General features: G+C 38.0%; 1 protein-coding gene across 1 annotated transcript in view; it reads left to right on the top strand.

Moving 5' to 3' along the window:
- The window catches only part of COLGALT2 (collagen beta(1-O)galactosyltransferase 2), a 133496-nt gene extending 118611 nt beyond the window's left edge, over positions 1-14885 (top strand). Inside the window, exons 9-12 of the mRNA XM_074308568.1 lie at positions 2408-2540; positions 3986-4113; positions 11948-12154; positions 13444-14885. Coding sequence (XP_074164669.1) covers positions 2408-2540; positions 3986-4113; positions 11948-12154; positions 13444-13720 — 745 coding nt within the window. The 3' untranslated portion in view covers positions 13721-14885. The remainder of the gene's footprint in view (positions 1-2407; positions 2541-3985; positions 4114-11947; positions 12155-13443) is intronic.
- The last annotated feature ends 2063 nt before the right edge of the window (positions 14886-16948 follow it).

Below are 16948 nucleotides of genomic sequence, written 5' to 3'. Positions count from 1 at the left end.
CCATCCCTGGTACATCTCATAGTAGGTACTTAATGAATGCTAGTTGACCAATAATGTGGAATTGGCCAATTCCTCTTGGTGGGTTTCAATCAAGTTCTAGTGTTGGACATTGACAACTATTCCCCAATACAAAGTTCTCAGGAACTTTCTAAATCTGTATGATCAACTGGCTTGGGTTAGTATTAACTCTGGCTTTCTTCAGTATATCAATATCTCAAAAGTTATAATCACATTCTCAAGATGCTGGACCCTTAGAATCATAAAATTAAAAAAATAAAAAGATATATAATAAAAAATAAAATTAAAAAAGGATCACAAAATTTGAGCTGGAAGAGATTTTTGAGAACATCTAGTCCAATTGCTCATTGAATAGATAGGAAAACTGGGAGTAGGAAAAGCAAAATGAGACCAGAGACCATGGAGCTAGTTAGTGACAAAGCTAGATCTGACATCCAGGGCACCTGAAAACACTATCCAGTGATCTTTTCCCTATAGCTCCAAGGGAAGCTTGGTAGGACAGACCTACCAAAAAAAGCCAGCACATGATGAAAAATTATTTTTTAAAAAGTTCAAGGTCTGGGAGAGTCTTTTGTTTCTTTAAATACTCTATAAAGGTGTCTCATTTCCTTTGGAGGTAGCTAGGTAGACCAATAAATAGAGCACTGGACCTAAAGTCAGGAAAACCTGAGTTCAAATCCAGACTGGACAAATTGAACCCTCTGTGTACCTCAGTTTTCTCAACACTAAAATGGGGAAGATTGTTAGGATTTACCTCCCAGCATTTACCTCCCAGGGTTGTTGTGAGGATCAAATGAAATAATATTTGTACCGTACTTAGTAAAGTGCCTGATATGTACTAAGCACTATATAAATGTTTCCCTTCCCCTTCATTTAGTCAGAGGGTCTAAAGCAAGTTGCTATATCAAAATAGAATTTCAAATCAATCTTTCTCATGGAATGTCTTACGGATGGAGGGGATGGATGGAGAATGAGGTGTCTGGGGAGAAAGAAAAAACTTATTAGGAGATGAAACCAGCATGAACAAATCCATTCTAGGTTTGGATTTGTGGGGTTTGGTCAGCTGGACCCCAAGCTTGTATTAGACATATTTCTCCATGCATTTAGCCAGTCTATCTCTGCTTTTAGTTTTCATTCTCCAAAGGCAAACAATCTACTTGAAGTCTTCTTCTCCATCTGTTTTAGCAATCAGGGTCCATATTTTTCCTAACTATGAAGTTTGATTCATCTCCCGTTAAGAGAAGCAGGGTTGCTCAGGACATGAGCAGGGCTGCTCTTCTGATTCCTGCTGGTAACATATGACTAGGTACTTGAGTGCTCCCAGCTGCTGCTTTGCTGGACTCAGCACTGGAGGGGCCTTTGGGGCTAATGAATCACTTGGTTGCTTTCTATGACTCAGGTGTGAAGGGGACTTTGGAGCAATGAGATTATTCTCTTATCAGCCACTGAGAGAAGAACTACAGAATCAGAAATCCTTTAAGAAGGGAATGACTATTCTTCCCCCAATGCCTTTTTGCTCTCTTCCTCCAGGTGACCATTCAATTTTTAGTCTTCCCATGAAGAGGGTGAGGGAAGGGAAATCTATCCTTTTCCCTTTCCCCACCCCAGCCACCATATAGTACATTTCTGGCTTAGGTGAGCCCATTCCTGAGTTTGGAACTAGCTCTTCTGTGTTTATTTTTTCCTCATTTTAGGTTAATAAATATCAATTCTGATATAGATATGCAGGCTAGAAGACCTGTAAGTTCATGAAGTTTGGTAGTCTTGAGCCTTTGGAATGACTAGTAAGTAGCTAGGCAGGAAATCCCTAGCAACAACTCTGGTTCTTGGAACAAGACTACCATCACCAATATGACAAGCCCGTGCTTTGTCCTGATTTGTTCAAATATATACTTCTTTCCAGAAGGCTCAGTGTTATCCATTAGCTTCTGTGGGCTCAGAGAAGGAAACCCCAAGAACGGAGACATCCACTTCTTAAAGGTCTACCGAATCATCATCAGCCCTTCCCTGCTTGATGGTCTCTAAAGGGATCACTGGCTGCCTCTTCCAGAGGGCACCCAAATTCTGAGTCACATATGCTCAGCAGAAATCACTCTGCCCACATTCTGGGCAACCCTGGTTATTCAGGGACGTTCAGAACCTAATTCTCAGAGTAAAGTCTTGTCCAACAGAACAGCAGAACATTTGGTCACAAGGGTTTCTCTCCTTTTTGCATTAAATGGAGTATCTATGTAGCTATACAGAAATCTATTCTCTTAGAACATATTCCTGGGCTAGAAATTTTTTGGAGGGAAGGGTGAGTAGAGGGATGGTAGGGAATGTGCAGTTATTATTTACTTTAAAATAGTAAGGCCTTTTAACACAGTAAGACCCTTTCTTTGTATTTCAGGGCCCTGAATACAAGTCAGCTGAAAGCTCTGAATATTGATATGCTTCCTGGCTACAAAGATCCCTATTCTTCCAGGCCATTGACAAGGGGTGAAATTGGATGCTTTCTTAGCCACTATTCTATCTGGAAAGAGGTAAATGATGTTTCATTTCAATTTTCACATTTATTTCTTTTATTTTTATTTTATCAATATATTTTATTTTTCTAAATACATATAAAGTTAGTTTCCAACATTCATTTTTGTAGGATTTTGAGTTCCAATTTTTTCTCCCTCCCTCTTTTTCCCCTTCCCTCTTCCCCAAGATAGCAAGCAATCTGATATAGATTAAATGTGTACAATCCTTTTAAGCATATTTCCATATTTGTCATCACATTTATTTTCTAGCCTAGGGTTTGGGTAAAATGGGCATTGAACTATTGATAGAATGGAATGAAATGGAATATCTCCAGTTATACAACAAAGAGAGAGGATTGTAGAACTCTAGAGATTAACTGTTTGGGATTTGAAATGGTGTAATGTTAATTAACTTGGAACCTTATGTTGCATTGTTGCATCACCTTAAGATGAATTTGATCTTATGCTTGACCTCTTACCCAAAGACTAGCAACAGAGTACCAAAGCTGAGTAAGAATTGGCTCCACATCAAGCAGTGAGGGTCCATGAATCCCTATGCACCATTGATACTGAGATTTAAAAAAAGGACTATATTCACAGAATAGGAAGGGACTTCAAAGACCACCCAGTCTGACATATAAGGCAATAATAATAATAATTGACCATTTATATGATGCTTTAGAGTGGGTTATTATTACTTATTATGCTTATTATCTCAATCCCAGAGATGGGGAAACAGGTTGTGAGATATTAAGGGTCTTGTCCATGGTGCTACAGCTACCATAGCCAGTATGTATGCTCAAATTCTATGCTCAAATATTCTTGACTCCAAGTCTCCCATGCTCTCTACCATGTTACCTGGCTAGCCCAGAGCATGCCCTCCAATGACTGGAAAGTTACTGCCTCCTGAAGCTTTCTACTTTCCTATGGTTCTAATTGTTAGGAAGATTTTCTCTGAGTTGAACCTAAAGGTCTCTCTAGAATTTTAACTTGATGGAGCCTGTAATCTAACACCTGACAGTATTTGTTTATTATTCTTTTTGGTTGAACCTAGAGAGAAAAAAGGCCCAGAGGATTATAACAATAATAACATCAATAATTATATTATCACAATTCTATTCTATTATACCATTCTTCTGCTATACTTTTAAAATTTTCTTGAACATTCAATTCCTTCCCGCCTTCCTGTCAGGCAGAGGACAAACATCTTTATCCCTAATCGTTAAGGAAATTGAGGCACATAGGGGCCTTAGCAAGCAGTTGCTGGAACTAGATTTGAGGTCTAACTGACTCTTAGTTGTCATAAAATTGTTTTCTGAAGAGGGAAGAAAGGATCTTATTCAAAAAGCCTTGTTGATGCCTTATCTCCTAATTGTCAATATCTTTTCTATTATTAGTAAAGCACAAATAAATGGGAGTGATTAATCGGTTTGAAGTATGTCCTCCTTTTCTTAAAATACCAGATAATTGACCGAGAACTGGAGAAGACACTTGTCATTGAGGACGATGTGCGTTTTGAACATCAGTTTAAGAAGAAACTTGTGAAGTTGATGGATGACATTGACCGTGTGCAGCTAGACTGGGAACTGATGTGAGTGTAAAAGGAGAGGTGGGGGGGACTGAGCTTCTAGGGAGTCTTCACCTTTTGGAAGATGGAGGTCACCATTCACTACATCTCAATTCAATTCTTTTATTCAATTTTAAAAAAATTAACAAGCATTTATTTTCTCTCCTTTCTACTTCCCTCTGTCCCAAATTTAAAAAAGGAGAAAAAAAAATCTTTGCAATAAATAGGAAGACTGAAGCAAAACTTATTCCTGCATCAGCCATGTCCTAAAGTGTTCTGCATCTTGAGTCCATCAATACTGTCTGAAAGTAGGATAGTTCATTATAAGTCTTCTGGAATTGTGGTTGGTTCCCACATTGGTCAGCACTGTTAAGTCTTTCAAGTTGTTTATCTTTACATTGCCAAATTGTATTAATTTGTTCTGATTTTGCTCACATAATTCAACATTAGTCCATATGAGTCCCTCAGGTATCCATGAAGCTATTCTTTTCATCATTTCTAACTTGATGAATCAATGAATATCTGTACTTTTGTGAGAAAAAAAGATGTCTTATCCTTTGCCTAGTCTTCACTTAGGTAAAAAGTGGTCCTTGCTCAGGACCAAAAATTCCTAGAGGAAGATGTCTTCCTTTATCAAATCCTTGGAGAAGATCACTCTTATTACTGACTTTTACAAACACCAGTTTGTCTAATTTTGAAATATAAATTCCATATCATTCCCATATAACTTTTGGTGGTCTATAGGGTGCTTGGGGAGGACTAGCACTTCTGATAGCTCTGAAAGAGTAAAGCTGATGACTTCTGGCTCACTTAATTCCAATTTTCATGTGAATCAAAAGGCATCACCTTTACCATTTCAATTTTTTTATTCTATTATTTTGCTACATAACTATTTTACTATTTTATTAATTTGCTATGTTACTGTCTTATCATCTTACTATCATACCTACCTTGAAGATCTGTGTTGACAGGTAAGTGACAAAGTAGCAGTTGAGATACATAGACAGTCGAAGCCATAGATTGATCTTCTCACTGGACTGAAGTATCAGGGGGATTTGGCAGTCCCCTAGGTGTTTGAAAAGCCTTTAAAGGACTGCACTTATCACTTCCTGGAATGAGAATAGGGCTAGAAAAGGTGCACTAGAAATTGTCTGCTTCAGCCAACTCTGGCCTGGTTATTGTGACAGGCAGAGATCCCACACTGCTGTCAAAATGCAAAAACATGTACAAAAACTATTGTGAAGATGATTCCACTCAAGATCAGTACATGGGATGTGCGCCTACTTCTGGACAACACAAAATCAATAGACAAACAGCTCTTTTTGCAAGAGAAAACAGATATCCCATCCAAATTGCAACCCTGAGTGAAAGAAGTCTGGCAAATGAAAGCCAGTTTATCAAAGTCAGAGTTGAATACACATTTTCCTGGAATGGGTGCAGTGATGGCTACACAATGAAGCTGGCATGGGTTTTACATTCAAATCTCATTTAGTCAGCAAGCTCATATGCTTCCCCAAAGGGGTGAATGACAGGCTCATGAAAATGCAATTGCCACTTGAAGAAAGCACCATGCTACCATTATCAGTGTATAGACTCCCATCATGATGAGCCCTGATGAGGTCAAAGAAAAATTTTGTGATGATCTGGAGACCTTCACCATCAATGTGCTGGAAAATGACAAGCTTGTAATTTTGGTGACTTTTATGCCAAAGTAAGCACGAGCTAGCTATCAGACAAGTGACTTTTATGCCAGAATAAGCATAGACTTTCTATTAGACATGGCAGGGAGTTCTTGGGAAGAATGGAGTCAGAAATAGCAAAAGCAGTGGGCACTCATTATTGATGCTTGTGCATCTCATGACCTTCTTATCAACAACACTGACTTCTGCTTACCTTAATGAGACAGAACTTCCTGGGTGAATTCTCACAGCAAATATTAGAATTTAATAGTCTGTGTAACTGTAAAGAGAAGAGAGACAGGACATGGGAGTGATGAGGGCAATGTGCGACAGAGTGCTGAACTGATCATAGACTTATCCTCTCCAAGCTAAATATGACATTCAGCAGAAGTGGTAGCCCTGAGGCAAGATGACTATCGGAAGACTTTATGTCAAAAAATGGAAGTACTTCTCGGTGTGTGAACAGTTTGTTCCTGACTGTGAGCCAACACATGGTTGGCAACAGTGGGGGGGGGAAGGAGTGAGTAGCTTTCAGAGAGTTGGAGTTCAGCTTTTACTCACAAACATCAGCATTGGTTGATAAAAATGATGAGGCAATTCAGAAGCTACTACATGAAAAATGAGAACTCTGCAGGGTCTACCAATAGGATAGTCAGCATTTAATTCCATCAAAAATAAAGTATTAAGCAAAGTTTAGTGAGATGCAGCATTCTTGTCTTAGCAAAAAGGCAGAAGAAATTCAGTTTTATGCTGATAATCACAATCCATAGCATTCTCATAATGCCTTTCAAGCTATTTATGAGCAAAAGACATTTGGTACATCTCAACTACTCAGTGCTGATGGAGCAATATTGATCAGTGGTAAGGACATGATCCTGGAGCGATAGACCAAACACTTCTATAGTGTTCTCAACAAAGCAGTTTTAACCAATGCTGAAGCCACTGGCCATTTACCTCAGATTGAATTCAATTCCTTTCTAGCCAAACTTCCAACTGAAAAAGAGGTATTAAATGACATTAGGTTTCTTTAGTGGAGCAAAGGGTGTTGATTCCATTCTAGCAGAGATTTGCAAGACAAGAGGTCCACTGCTCTACAAAAGATGGCTGAAATCTTCCATGTTATATGAGAAAAGGATATTATTTCCCAGGAGATCAAGGGTACCTCTATTGTCCATCTTTATAAAGGAAAAGGAAGTCAGTTGTCCTCTGATAATGATGGGAAACTTTCTCTTAATCAGTGCTGGCAAAATTCTTGCCAGAATCCACCTTCACATACTGAAAAAACATTTTCCTTCACTTGAAAAATGTTTGACTCCCTGAGAGCCAATGGCTTCAGAAAGGGCCAAAGAACGGTCATCATGGTGTTTCCTGCCCGACAACTCCAGGAGAAATACCAGGAGCAGAAAAGAGGTCTGTACACAATGTTCATTGATGTAGCCAAGGTCTTTGTTATGGTTAGTAGTGAGAACTTGTCAAAGACTATGGCAAAACTTTGTTGCTCAGAAAAGTTTATCAGTATTGTATACCAGTTTCATGCTTCTGTGAGCTCTGGATAATGGATGATGCTCTAACACTTTCCCAGGCATCAGTAGAATAAAGTAGGGCTGTGTGCTTACTTCCATGCTTTTTAGCATGATGTTTTAAATGATGTTTTTAGACATCTTCTAGTAGGACAAAAACAGCAGCAAAGTCAGCTATCACACCTACAATAAAGCATTAAGTTGAAAAGTTTACAAGTCAAGCACTAGACATTTTGCTCCACTTATAAGTCTAATGGCATTCAATGCCTCTTTTTTTCCAGTTGGAAGCTTGGATAGAAAAGGATTGAATTCAATCTGAGGTAAATGGCCTAAATGGCCAAAGGCTTCATCATTGGTTAATGATGGTTTGTTGATATTATGGAAGTTTTCAATCCATCTCTCCAGAGAATTGGTGCACAACTTATTATTGGCAGATGAGTGTGCACTCAATGTAGCCTCTGCTGAGATGCAACAAAATTTGGATCAAATCTCTGCCATTTGTGCTAATTTTGCCCTAACAATAAACACCAAGAAAACAGGGGCCCTTCACCAGCCAGCACTACACCATCCATACATGGAACCAATCAATTACAACAAATGGAGAAATTTTGAATGTTGTGGATATATACTTTCCAGCTATGAGCAGATAGATAATGAGATTGATGCAAGCATTGCCAGAGCTAGCTCAGCATTTGAGAGGCTCTGAAAGAATGTTTGTGAGACCTAAGGGGTCTTATTTTATGAACTCTAATACAAGGATTCCAGAAACTGTAAATTATGTTCCTTCGCTATACATGCTCTAAGTTTGAGCTCATTTCCTCCTAAACTCTGTGTGTAGTTGTGGGAGAGGTGTGATCCAGGCTTTGGAGAGAATTTATTTTAACCAATTCCTTTTTTGGACAATTTTTCTTACTCTGCCTTAATAAACTGCCTTCGCTTTGGTATCAAAATGTCCATCCATAATAGCAGCAATATTTCACAAGCTTTTGCCAGTTAATAAGAATCTCTTCCTTTACACAACACCACTTTCTAAACTTTTCATTCCTGAAGTGGTTTGTTCATCTTAAAGGAACAGCATAGATTACAATAGGATCTGAAGTTTTAGAGCTGGAGAGGAGCTTAGAAGGCATCTAGTCTAAACTCATCATTTTACTGATGGATTCAAGCTTGGATAAGTTGATATTAAGTTCAGCTCTCTTTCCAAAGGGCATGAAAGAAAGTAGGGGCCCCATTTGTGGCGCCCTATTCATTTTGTAGTTAATAAAGTGAAAGAAGACCCTTTTCTGATCTTTTGATTGGAAGATCTAGAGCCAAACCAGAATGTCATGTTGCCTTCTCAGATTGTGATGAGATCAGAAAATCAGGTATGTACTCTTCAGTTGGAAATGAAAGCCAAAGTAAGCCTGAGGAACATCTGACAGCAAGGCTTGAAATAGAGCAAAAAACTGTGGGAGGAAACCCAGGGTAACACACCTGGGAGCAATTTGCTCTGATCTGCTCTTTACAGAATGTTTATTTACTCACCATAACCAAGAGAGTCTTGGGGCAGTTTTTAAAAGCAATGAGGAACATTTCCCTTCTTCCTGATTGTGGAGGAAGGTGCCAAACTTTTCTCGTCTCTCCTGCGGCATGTCAAAGTCAGTTTCATCATCAAGCAGAGTACTGCTCTTTGCCAAGAGCAGCTGGCACCAGCTACACTGTTCCAGGAGGGGAACCTAAGTGTGTGCCCAAAGAGAACACTTGCTCCCTCCAAAGTGACAACATCCCTCGCTCACAGGAAGCGTAGTTATAGCTTAATGATGCTTTGGCAAACCTAGTTAAATATCTATATTATGTAAAATGACTAATAACCTTTAAAAGTGGGTTCTGTGGTTAGAACTAGTGCTCTGACCGATCACTTAGGATCATTGTTTCTTCTCCACTTCACTAGACAAGACTACCACTTCTGGACATGCAGTCATTATTATTCTACTTAAAGCCCTTCCAGAAATGGAAACTCAATGGTCTCCCTTGGCCTGTTGTTCCTATTCAATTAAATATACATTCTTTAAATGCTTACCATGTGACTAGATCTGTGCTCCACTGAGTATGCAGATTTTGTTCAGTTTTCAGTTGTGCTTGACTCTTTGTTACCCCATTTAGTGTTTTCTTGTCAAAGATACTAGAGTGATTTGTTATTTCCTTCTCTGGGTCATTGTACAGATTAGGAAATCGAGGCAAACAGGGGGAAATGACTTGCCCAAAGTCGTGCAGCTAGTAAGTGTCTAAGGTCAGATTTGAACTCAGAAAGATGAATCTTCCTGACTTCCAGCCCATTAATCCGTTCACTTGGCCATCTCCCTGTCTCTGCATATAAAAATAAATAAAACAAACAAGCAAATGAACAAAAAATAATTTAATAGCCTCTGCCCTCAAGAACCTCATATTTTCCTGAGGATATGGAATATTTATGCAAATAAGTCAAGATAAGATAATTTGAGGAAGAAGAAAGCACTAACAGTTTCGAGGGTAAGAGATAGAAAATCAGGAAATGCTTCATGGAAAAAATGACTACTGAACTTTAAAAAAGACAAGTATTCCAGGCTTGAAAAGGGATGTAGGTAGAACAGCTAATAGTCCATTTTGGCAAAAAAAAATGTACAGAACATTAAGGGGAATCATTGGAAAACAAGTTGAAGCTCTAAGGGAAGGTGGAAACCATTTTGTTGGAAACCTCAGAAGCCATTTCTCCAAGAAGATAGATAATCCTAAAGGGAAAGAGTAAAAATAAGTCACCAAGAACATTGATTCTTTTCTCTGCAAGGACAGAATTAAGAATTCTAGTGCTTTTGGGTTTTTTTTGGAAAATATAATCTAAGGAGAAAATAGTTTGTAGAAATCTTCAAAGATATTCATAGAATATGTGTGAATGGATTAATAAATCCATCATGGAATGATGGAATGCCTAGATTATAGGGACATTCCTTGAAGGGATGAGCAAGGTAGTCTAGGACAAAATAAGGAAATTCCACTTTGCTTAATAGTAGTAAAGGTTTAGAACTTATTCCCTCTAAAATAAACTCCATGCAGGCTAAAAATATGAGTGTCAAGAACCATTTAGATAATATATAAATAATAGAATCAATGGGCAATTAGGTGTTGTGTTACAGTTCTTTATCTGTAAAATGAGCTGGAGAAGTAAATGGCGAACCATCCCAATGTTTTGTTTTGTTTTGTTTTTTTCCAAGAAAGCCCCAAATGGGGCCAGGAAAAGTCAGAATGACTGAAATCACTGAACAACAACCACAATGAAATCATGGTATCTTAGAGATCATATGGTTCAACTCCTATCTGAAATAGAAATCCTCTGTACAATAAAAAGGTTGTTGAGGAATGATAGAGGGAAGGAAGAAGGGTGATAGAAAGGAAAGAATGAAGGAAAGAAGAAAGGAGGGAAGGGAAAAGGAAGGAAACGAGGAGGGAGAGATGATGGAAGGAAGGAAGAAGGGGGGAAGAAAAAGTACTTAATAAAGTCTTACTTTGTACAAAGCACTATGCGAATAGCAATGAATACAAATGGAAAAGTGAGTCATTTGCTTTCTGATAGAAGACACTAGTATAGCAATCAATAAGGGATGATTGAATGCTTGTTCTGTACACCAAGGACAATGAGAAGTATAGTAGGCATATTAATTTAATTATATTTGGCTGAATGGGTTCATGCTGCCAAGTAGACTCCAAATTTCACACACAATTATCCCCTGCTCTGTGTTTGCCAGTGACAATTGAACAACTACATAGGGCTAGTGAGTGGCAGCATGATGGGTTGAATAGAGATCCAGACTTGGAAGCAAGAACATATGACTTCAAATCTGTCCCCTGATATGGATACCTCTGTGACTATAGAAAAATCTCAGTGCTCTAAGTAGCTGAATTACAGAAGAGTTCCTGATCTGCATTGGGCAAGGAAGTTTCTATGCTAAGAGTTCCTTATGCTGATGAAGTTCATGGACAAAAAAGATCCTTAAGGCTTAAGTGTGGGATTTTGAACAAATAAAGAGAACCTGTGATCTTTTTCATCAAGCGCGAGAGAAATTTATGGACTCTCCACCATTTGGGAACTGACTTGAGAAATTCTTTGTTCCTTATTCCCCTGAGCTTTTAGCCTTGTACCAAGGAGATAGGTGCAAGGGATGCGTTTTTATTATAATGATTCAGAGATATGTTTGTTTTGTTGTTTTTTTATTTGTTTGTTTGTTTCTGACAAGGCCAATACAGAAATTTGTTTTGCTTCACTATACATATTTGTAACAAGAGTTTTGTTTTTCCTTTTCTTCTCAGTTGGAGACAATTTGGCTGGGAGAGTAGATTTTTGTTAATTGACAAAAATTGTAATTTTGTTAATATATACATATATATATATGTGTGTGTGTGTATGTACACATATATATGTATATGTATACACACACACACTTTATTAAGCTTAATATAATATTGCTCATTTTATATGCAACATGAAATTTATTCAGATCTCCAAGGACATGGTACTTACTCCAACTTCTCCATCATCTCTATTGTGCATCCTGGCCTTGGTCTATGGGACTTAACTTCATATAATGTCATGCATGTATGTGGTGCTCAGATTGAAATTTCATTTCCCCACCCTCCTCTTCATTCCAGTTACATTGGTCGGAAGAGAATGCAAGTACAAGAACCAGAGAAGGCCGTGCCCAATGTCATGAATCTAGTCGAGGCTGATTACTCCTACTGGACTTTGGGCTATGTCATCTCCTTAGAAGGGGCTCAGAAGTTGGTTGGAGCTGATCCCTTTGGAAAAATGTTGCCAGTGGATGAGTTCCTGCCAGTTATGTACAACAAACATCCTGTGTGAGTCCCATTGCTATTGTAGCATCTTAACTTTGAAAAAATGGTTGCTCAACCTCCTAGAGCAACACTTCTTGTTTTGCCAAGTATTTCAGGATGATTTTAAGTTGTATTTCTCAAGTGATGACTCAAGGAGGTAGGGATACATGTCTTTGTTTTAAAAGATGCAAAAGGCATAGGGGGAAAAAAGCATGTCCAGATTAGCATCAATAGAGCAACTTGGGGACAAGCCCAGAATAATGATTTGTTTTCCTACTCCCAGTAATATTACTGAATTATGGAATCAGGTGACACTCTATGGAAAGATCACTTGATCTATGCTATTTGAACTCAAGAAACACAACCTGCCATGCTACATATCATACTATGAATTATTATTTATTAAATAAGATATAATATGAATAATATATTATATAGTATGATATTATTTATCATAGAAGGTATTTCAAATCTTTAAGAGCTTAAAGCCACAGTAAGACATTGGAGACTATATAATGAAACATCATGTAGTATTATATATAACAAGTTATATATAATCAGAATTTATATATTATAAAGGTGAATAGCATATTAGATGTGTATTATTAATTATATGTAGGATAAATTATATATACTGCTACATAAATAATATATAATATTACATGGTATATGAATAAATCATATGTAATAAATCATAATATGTAGTATGACTTACACACAAATTAGTACTATTTTTGACAGATGAGTTTCTCTAGAATATTTAAGTACCTAATTATAAGAAGATTCTCCAAGCTCTCTTTCAGGAACTCTTTCAAATTCTCTCTTTTATTTTTTATATTATAATTTACTGTCATTTCTTCTTTGGGCCCAGTAAAAATAGATGGAATTGTCACCATCTTCCATACAATATTTAGAGTTTAATTTTCTGATCCTCATTGTGAAAGCTAAGCTCACAAAGCTTCAGTCCACCTCTGTGCTCTCAGGTAAAGTCCTGAGAGCTCTGATTTATGGTCCAGGAAGTTTGAGGTGAGACATTTCTTTCTGTGAAGGCTCATCTTTGTATTAACAGATTATTTCCAATCAGAACAGAAACATATTAGCTTTTTTTTTGCTGCTAAATCTTTGAAACATTTTAATAAATGATTTTGTGATGTTCCTGCAGTACGGGTTTTGATAAAGGGCACAATTTCTTTTTCCCATCAAACTATCCATTTCCAAAGCATCCACTGCTCTCACACCCCAAGATACATCTCACCCAACCATGTCCCCACAAGTCCTGTTGCCTTTACTGATATCTTTTCTTTCCTTTTTAGAACCAAATATATGGAGTACTATGAACCCAGGGATCTGAAAGCTTTCTCAGCTGAACCCTTACTCATCTATCCCACCCATTATACCGGGCAGCCCGGTTACCTGAGTGACACAGAGACATCCACCATCTGGGACAACGAAACTGTGTCCACCGACTGGGATCGGAAGCACTCTTGGAAGTCTCGGAAGCAGGAGCACATCCACAGCAATGCCCAGAACACAGATGCTTTGCCCCCCACCACTTCCCTAGACACAGCACCCTCGAGGGATGAGTTATGATGGATCTCCTGGTTCTGTCTCCAACTGGACCTGCCTCTTGCTTTTTGTTTGTCTTTAGAGATAATCCTCCAGTTTCCTTTTGTATTTTATTGTCACTCTCAGAAGATCAACTTGATTGATTCATCTGATGGAAAATAGTAAATTATTAGAAAAGAAAGGCAATGAAGATAATTTAAGTAGAAGGCTCTAGGAAGATGGAAAGATAGGCTTCTTTGGAAAAAAATTAAGGTATCTTTCAGTTTGGTTTGGTCAGATGCTTTGGTTCATCACCTTTGTAAAGTGGCTGTTCACAAGAAGGGCAGAAGTTGTAGCTGAGTGATCCAGACTACTATGGGCTAATCATCAGGCTATCAGAAGACCCCCCAAAAAAGCTATTGAGACAAAAGCAATCATTTTGTGATTATGAGGGAGCATCACTTTATGCAAGCTGCCATTGCCAAAAACTATGAATAAGTCAACCTTTTTTTAGTTGAATTATCTCTTAAATGTTTTAGTAAGACTTAATGACAGTAATCCTGCTCTGCCTTCTTTTGGAAAACAAAGGTACTTTTGCAGGGTGATTTTTTTTCTTTTGTGTGACTTGACTCTAAATTCTCATATATCATCTTTGTGAAAGTGAAGTACACTAGCATTTTGGTCCTCTTGATAGACCAACTCAATAGTATTAGCGTTTTATGCCTTCTATTATTGGCTTGGCATTTGACCATCATGACATTCCAAAACCTCTATTTTGGTGACTGTTACTAATAGCTATCCCAAGTCCCACAACATCATCTGAATGTTTTCTGAGTTTACATCAGTTACTTTAAGGGTATTTTTAAAACTCTGCCTTTTTGCATGCTCCCTAGGATTACAGCACTTAGGATGCTCCATTTACACCGATACATTTAAAAGAAGGAATTATGATGATTCCTACTCAGAAGTTTCATGGCTAGTATTGCAACATTTCCATTCTCTCCTCTACTCTCTGTAACACAAAAGAAGCTTTAGATGTGAAATTCTATTAAACATTATCCAGAAAGAGTCAGCGATGAAGACAAGGGTGAAAGAAAGAAACAGACAGACAGACAGGTGGAAACAGAAAAAGAAAAAGAGGGAGGGGAGGAAAGAAGGAAAGAAATAGGGAAAGAGGGAGACAGAGAAAGAGAAGAAAGAAAGAAGAAAAGAGTGAGAAGCAGGAGAGAGAGAAAGCAATAAGAGAGAAGAAACAAAGAGAAAGAAAAAGGAGAGGGAGAGAAAAGGAGATAGGAAAAGAAAGACAGAAAAGAGAAGGGAGGAAGGAGTGAGAAGTAGAGAAGAGAATTTCCAAGCCAAGAAAGGTATTATTTGTGGATAATTCATTATATTTTAAATATTCCTTTTAAAAATATATGATAGATTAGGGGGTGCTTAGGTTTTGACTTTGTCATTTTAAGTAAAGAGTGTAGATTTACCTCCTGTGACATTTGGTACCCATCACTCCTCAAATTCTCAACATGACTCTCCCTCAGGGACTTGCTGTTTTCTAGCCATCAGAAAAGCAAACAGCAAGTTTGTCTTTTGATTCATCCCAAATTGTCATGTATCATCTCTGTTCAGTCAAAATGCACTCCTTGGAAGTGTGGGGAATAAAAGCCCCTCCCAGACACACACAACTAGAGATACTGAGTTGGTCTCATAAACTTCTGGGAAATCCCATGCCACATAAGTGAAATCTCCACTAAGACCATTTCCTCCTCTTTTCTCTTACTGACCTTATAAGAGAAATAAGAAGATAAAAAGCAATTGATCACTGAGGTCTTTCTCAGTTCCACATTCCTTAACTCTATAAACTATTGGTATAAGCTTAAATTCTGGGTCCAGGGTCACCTCCCCCCCAAAAAAAAGTGCCTTCTGAAATATTTTCCTTGTAGTGTAGACCTGGCTTTCTTGTTCTTCCCTGCAGGGATTGTTTGGACAATACCTGTCAACATTTTGCATTTAACTACCATAAGGGAGTGGTCTTTTAGCAACTCAGGCTGTAGAAAATATGGCATCCACCAAGCTTAATGTTCTCAGTAGAATGGCAACCTCAGGACAAAAGGACAATTTACCTTTCATTGTGTTTTAGAGTAAGGTCAGGTTTGTCCTTGCTTGGGTAAATATTAATTTTTTTTCATTAGAGAAGGAACCAAATGCTAGAAATGAAATAAAATCAGAAGTCAAGAAATTCTGTTGGATTCCCAATTACCCTACTCGGACTTAGCTATGTAGTTGTAATCTCTCTATTTTGTAAGAAAGTGAAGTAACATGGGGATTGGAGGGGGGGAGTTTTAGTTGATTTCCTAAGACAGTTTAATATTTGGATATTTTATACTTTATGTGTGTGTATGTAAATTGAAGTGGATGTCTGTAGGGTGAGTGATTTGGGTGCATGGTTGTGTAGAATGGGTGGAAGTAAATAGAGTGATTATTCTGTGTTTTTTGGTTTGCTTCACGTATGAAGCAAGCAATACTTGTGTCTATTAATATTCCCTGTCAGCCGGTCTGATAGTGTTGTAAATTTCCGTTTTTTGGCAATGCATTGACCTTAAGTTCTAGAATTTTAGAGTAGAACTGTTCTACTGTGAATCAGCCTTTTTTCCCCCGTCTGCCTTGGCTTCTTCCCAAAGGATAAAAAGAACCTTGTGAACAACAGCAGTGACTTCAGGGATGGAGAAGGGGGGCTGCAGCTCTCCAAAATGGATCCTCTCAACAATCCTTCAACCATCACATCAAGCTCTGCTCGCCATTCTTCCTGCCTCCATCCTAACCTTAGGCTCACATTCAATTTAATATTTGAATATTAATTTAAAAGGGACACCTTGAACAGCAGAAGATGAGGCCCATGGTCTCCAGTTGCTGTGTCCACCCTCCCAACCTCAGAAGGACAAACATAATCTGGATACACCTCATTGTTTCTAAGGACTTCCATTATACAGGGACCTTCACCATCTGCACTGCTGTTGTTTCTTAAATGCCCAATGCTCAAAAAGACAGAACAAAAACCTTACTGTCTACCCTTTACATTGTTCCCATTTTCTTAGACAGTGTTCATACAGGACTGCCATTGGAATATTGAGGAATATGGATGCTTAATGATGTCTTCACACTGTGTTATAGAGTAGTATGTGCCTTGAAATGGTATGTCACTGTTGGTGAGGGTTGGGGGCAAAAAATCATGAACTATTTATTCACTTTCCTGGAGCTTTTTTTTAATAAACTTAATAA

The sequence above is a fragment of the Sminthopsis crassicaudata genome, chromosome 4 (genome assembly GCF_048593235.1).
Source record: "Sminthopsis crassicaudata isolate SCR6 chromosome 4, ASM4859323v1, whole genome shotgun sequence".
In the NCBI taxonomy this organism is placed as follows: Eukaryota; Metazoa; Chordata; class Mammalia; order Dasyuromorphia; family Dasyuridae; genus Sminthopsis; species Sminthopsis crassicaudata.
The sequence above is the reverse complement of the archived record's forward strand: the minus strand, read 5'-3'. Positions and strand labels throughout refer to the sequence as shown.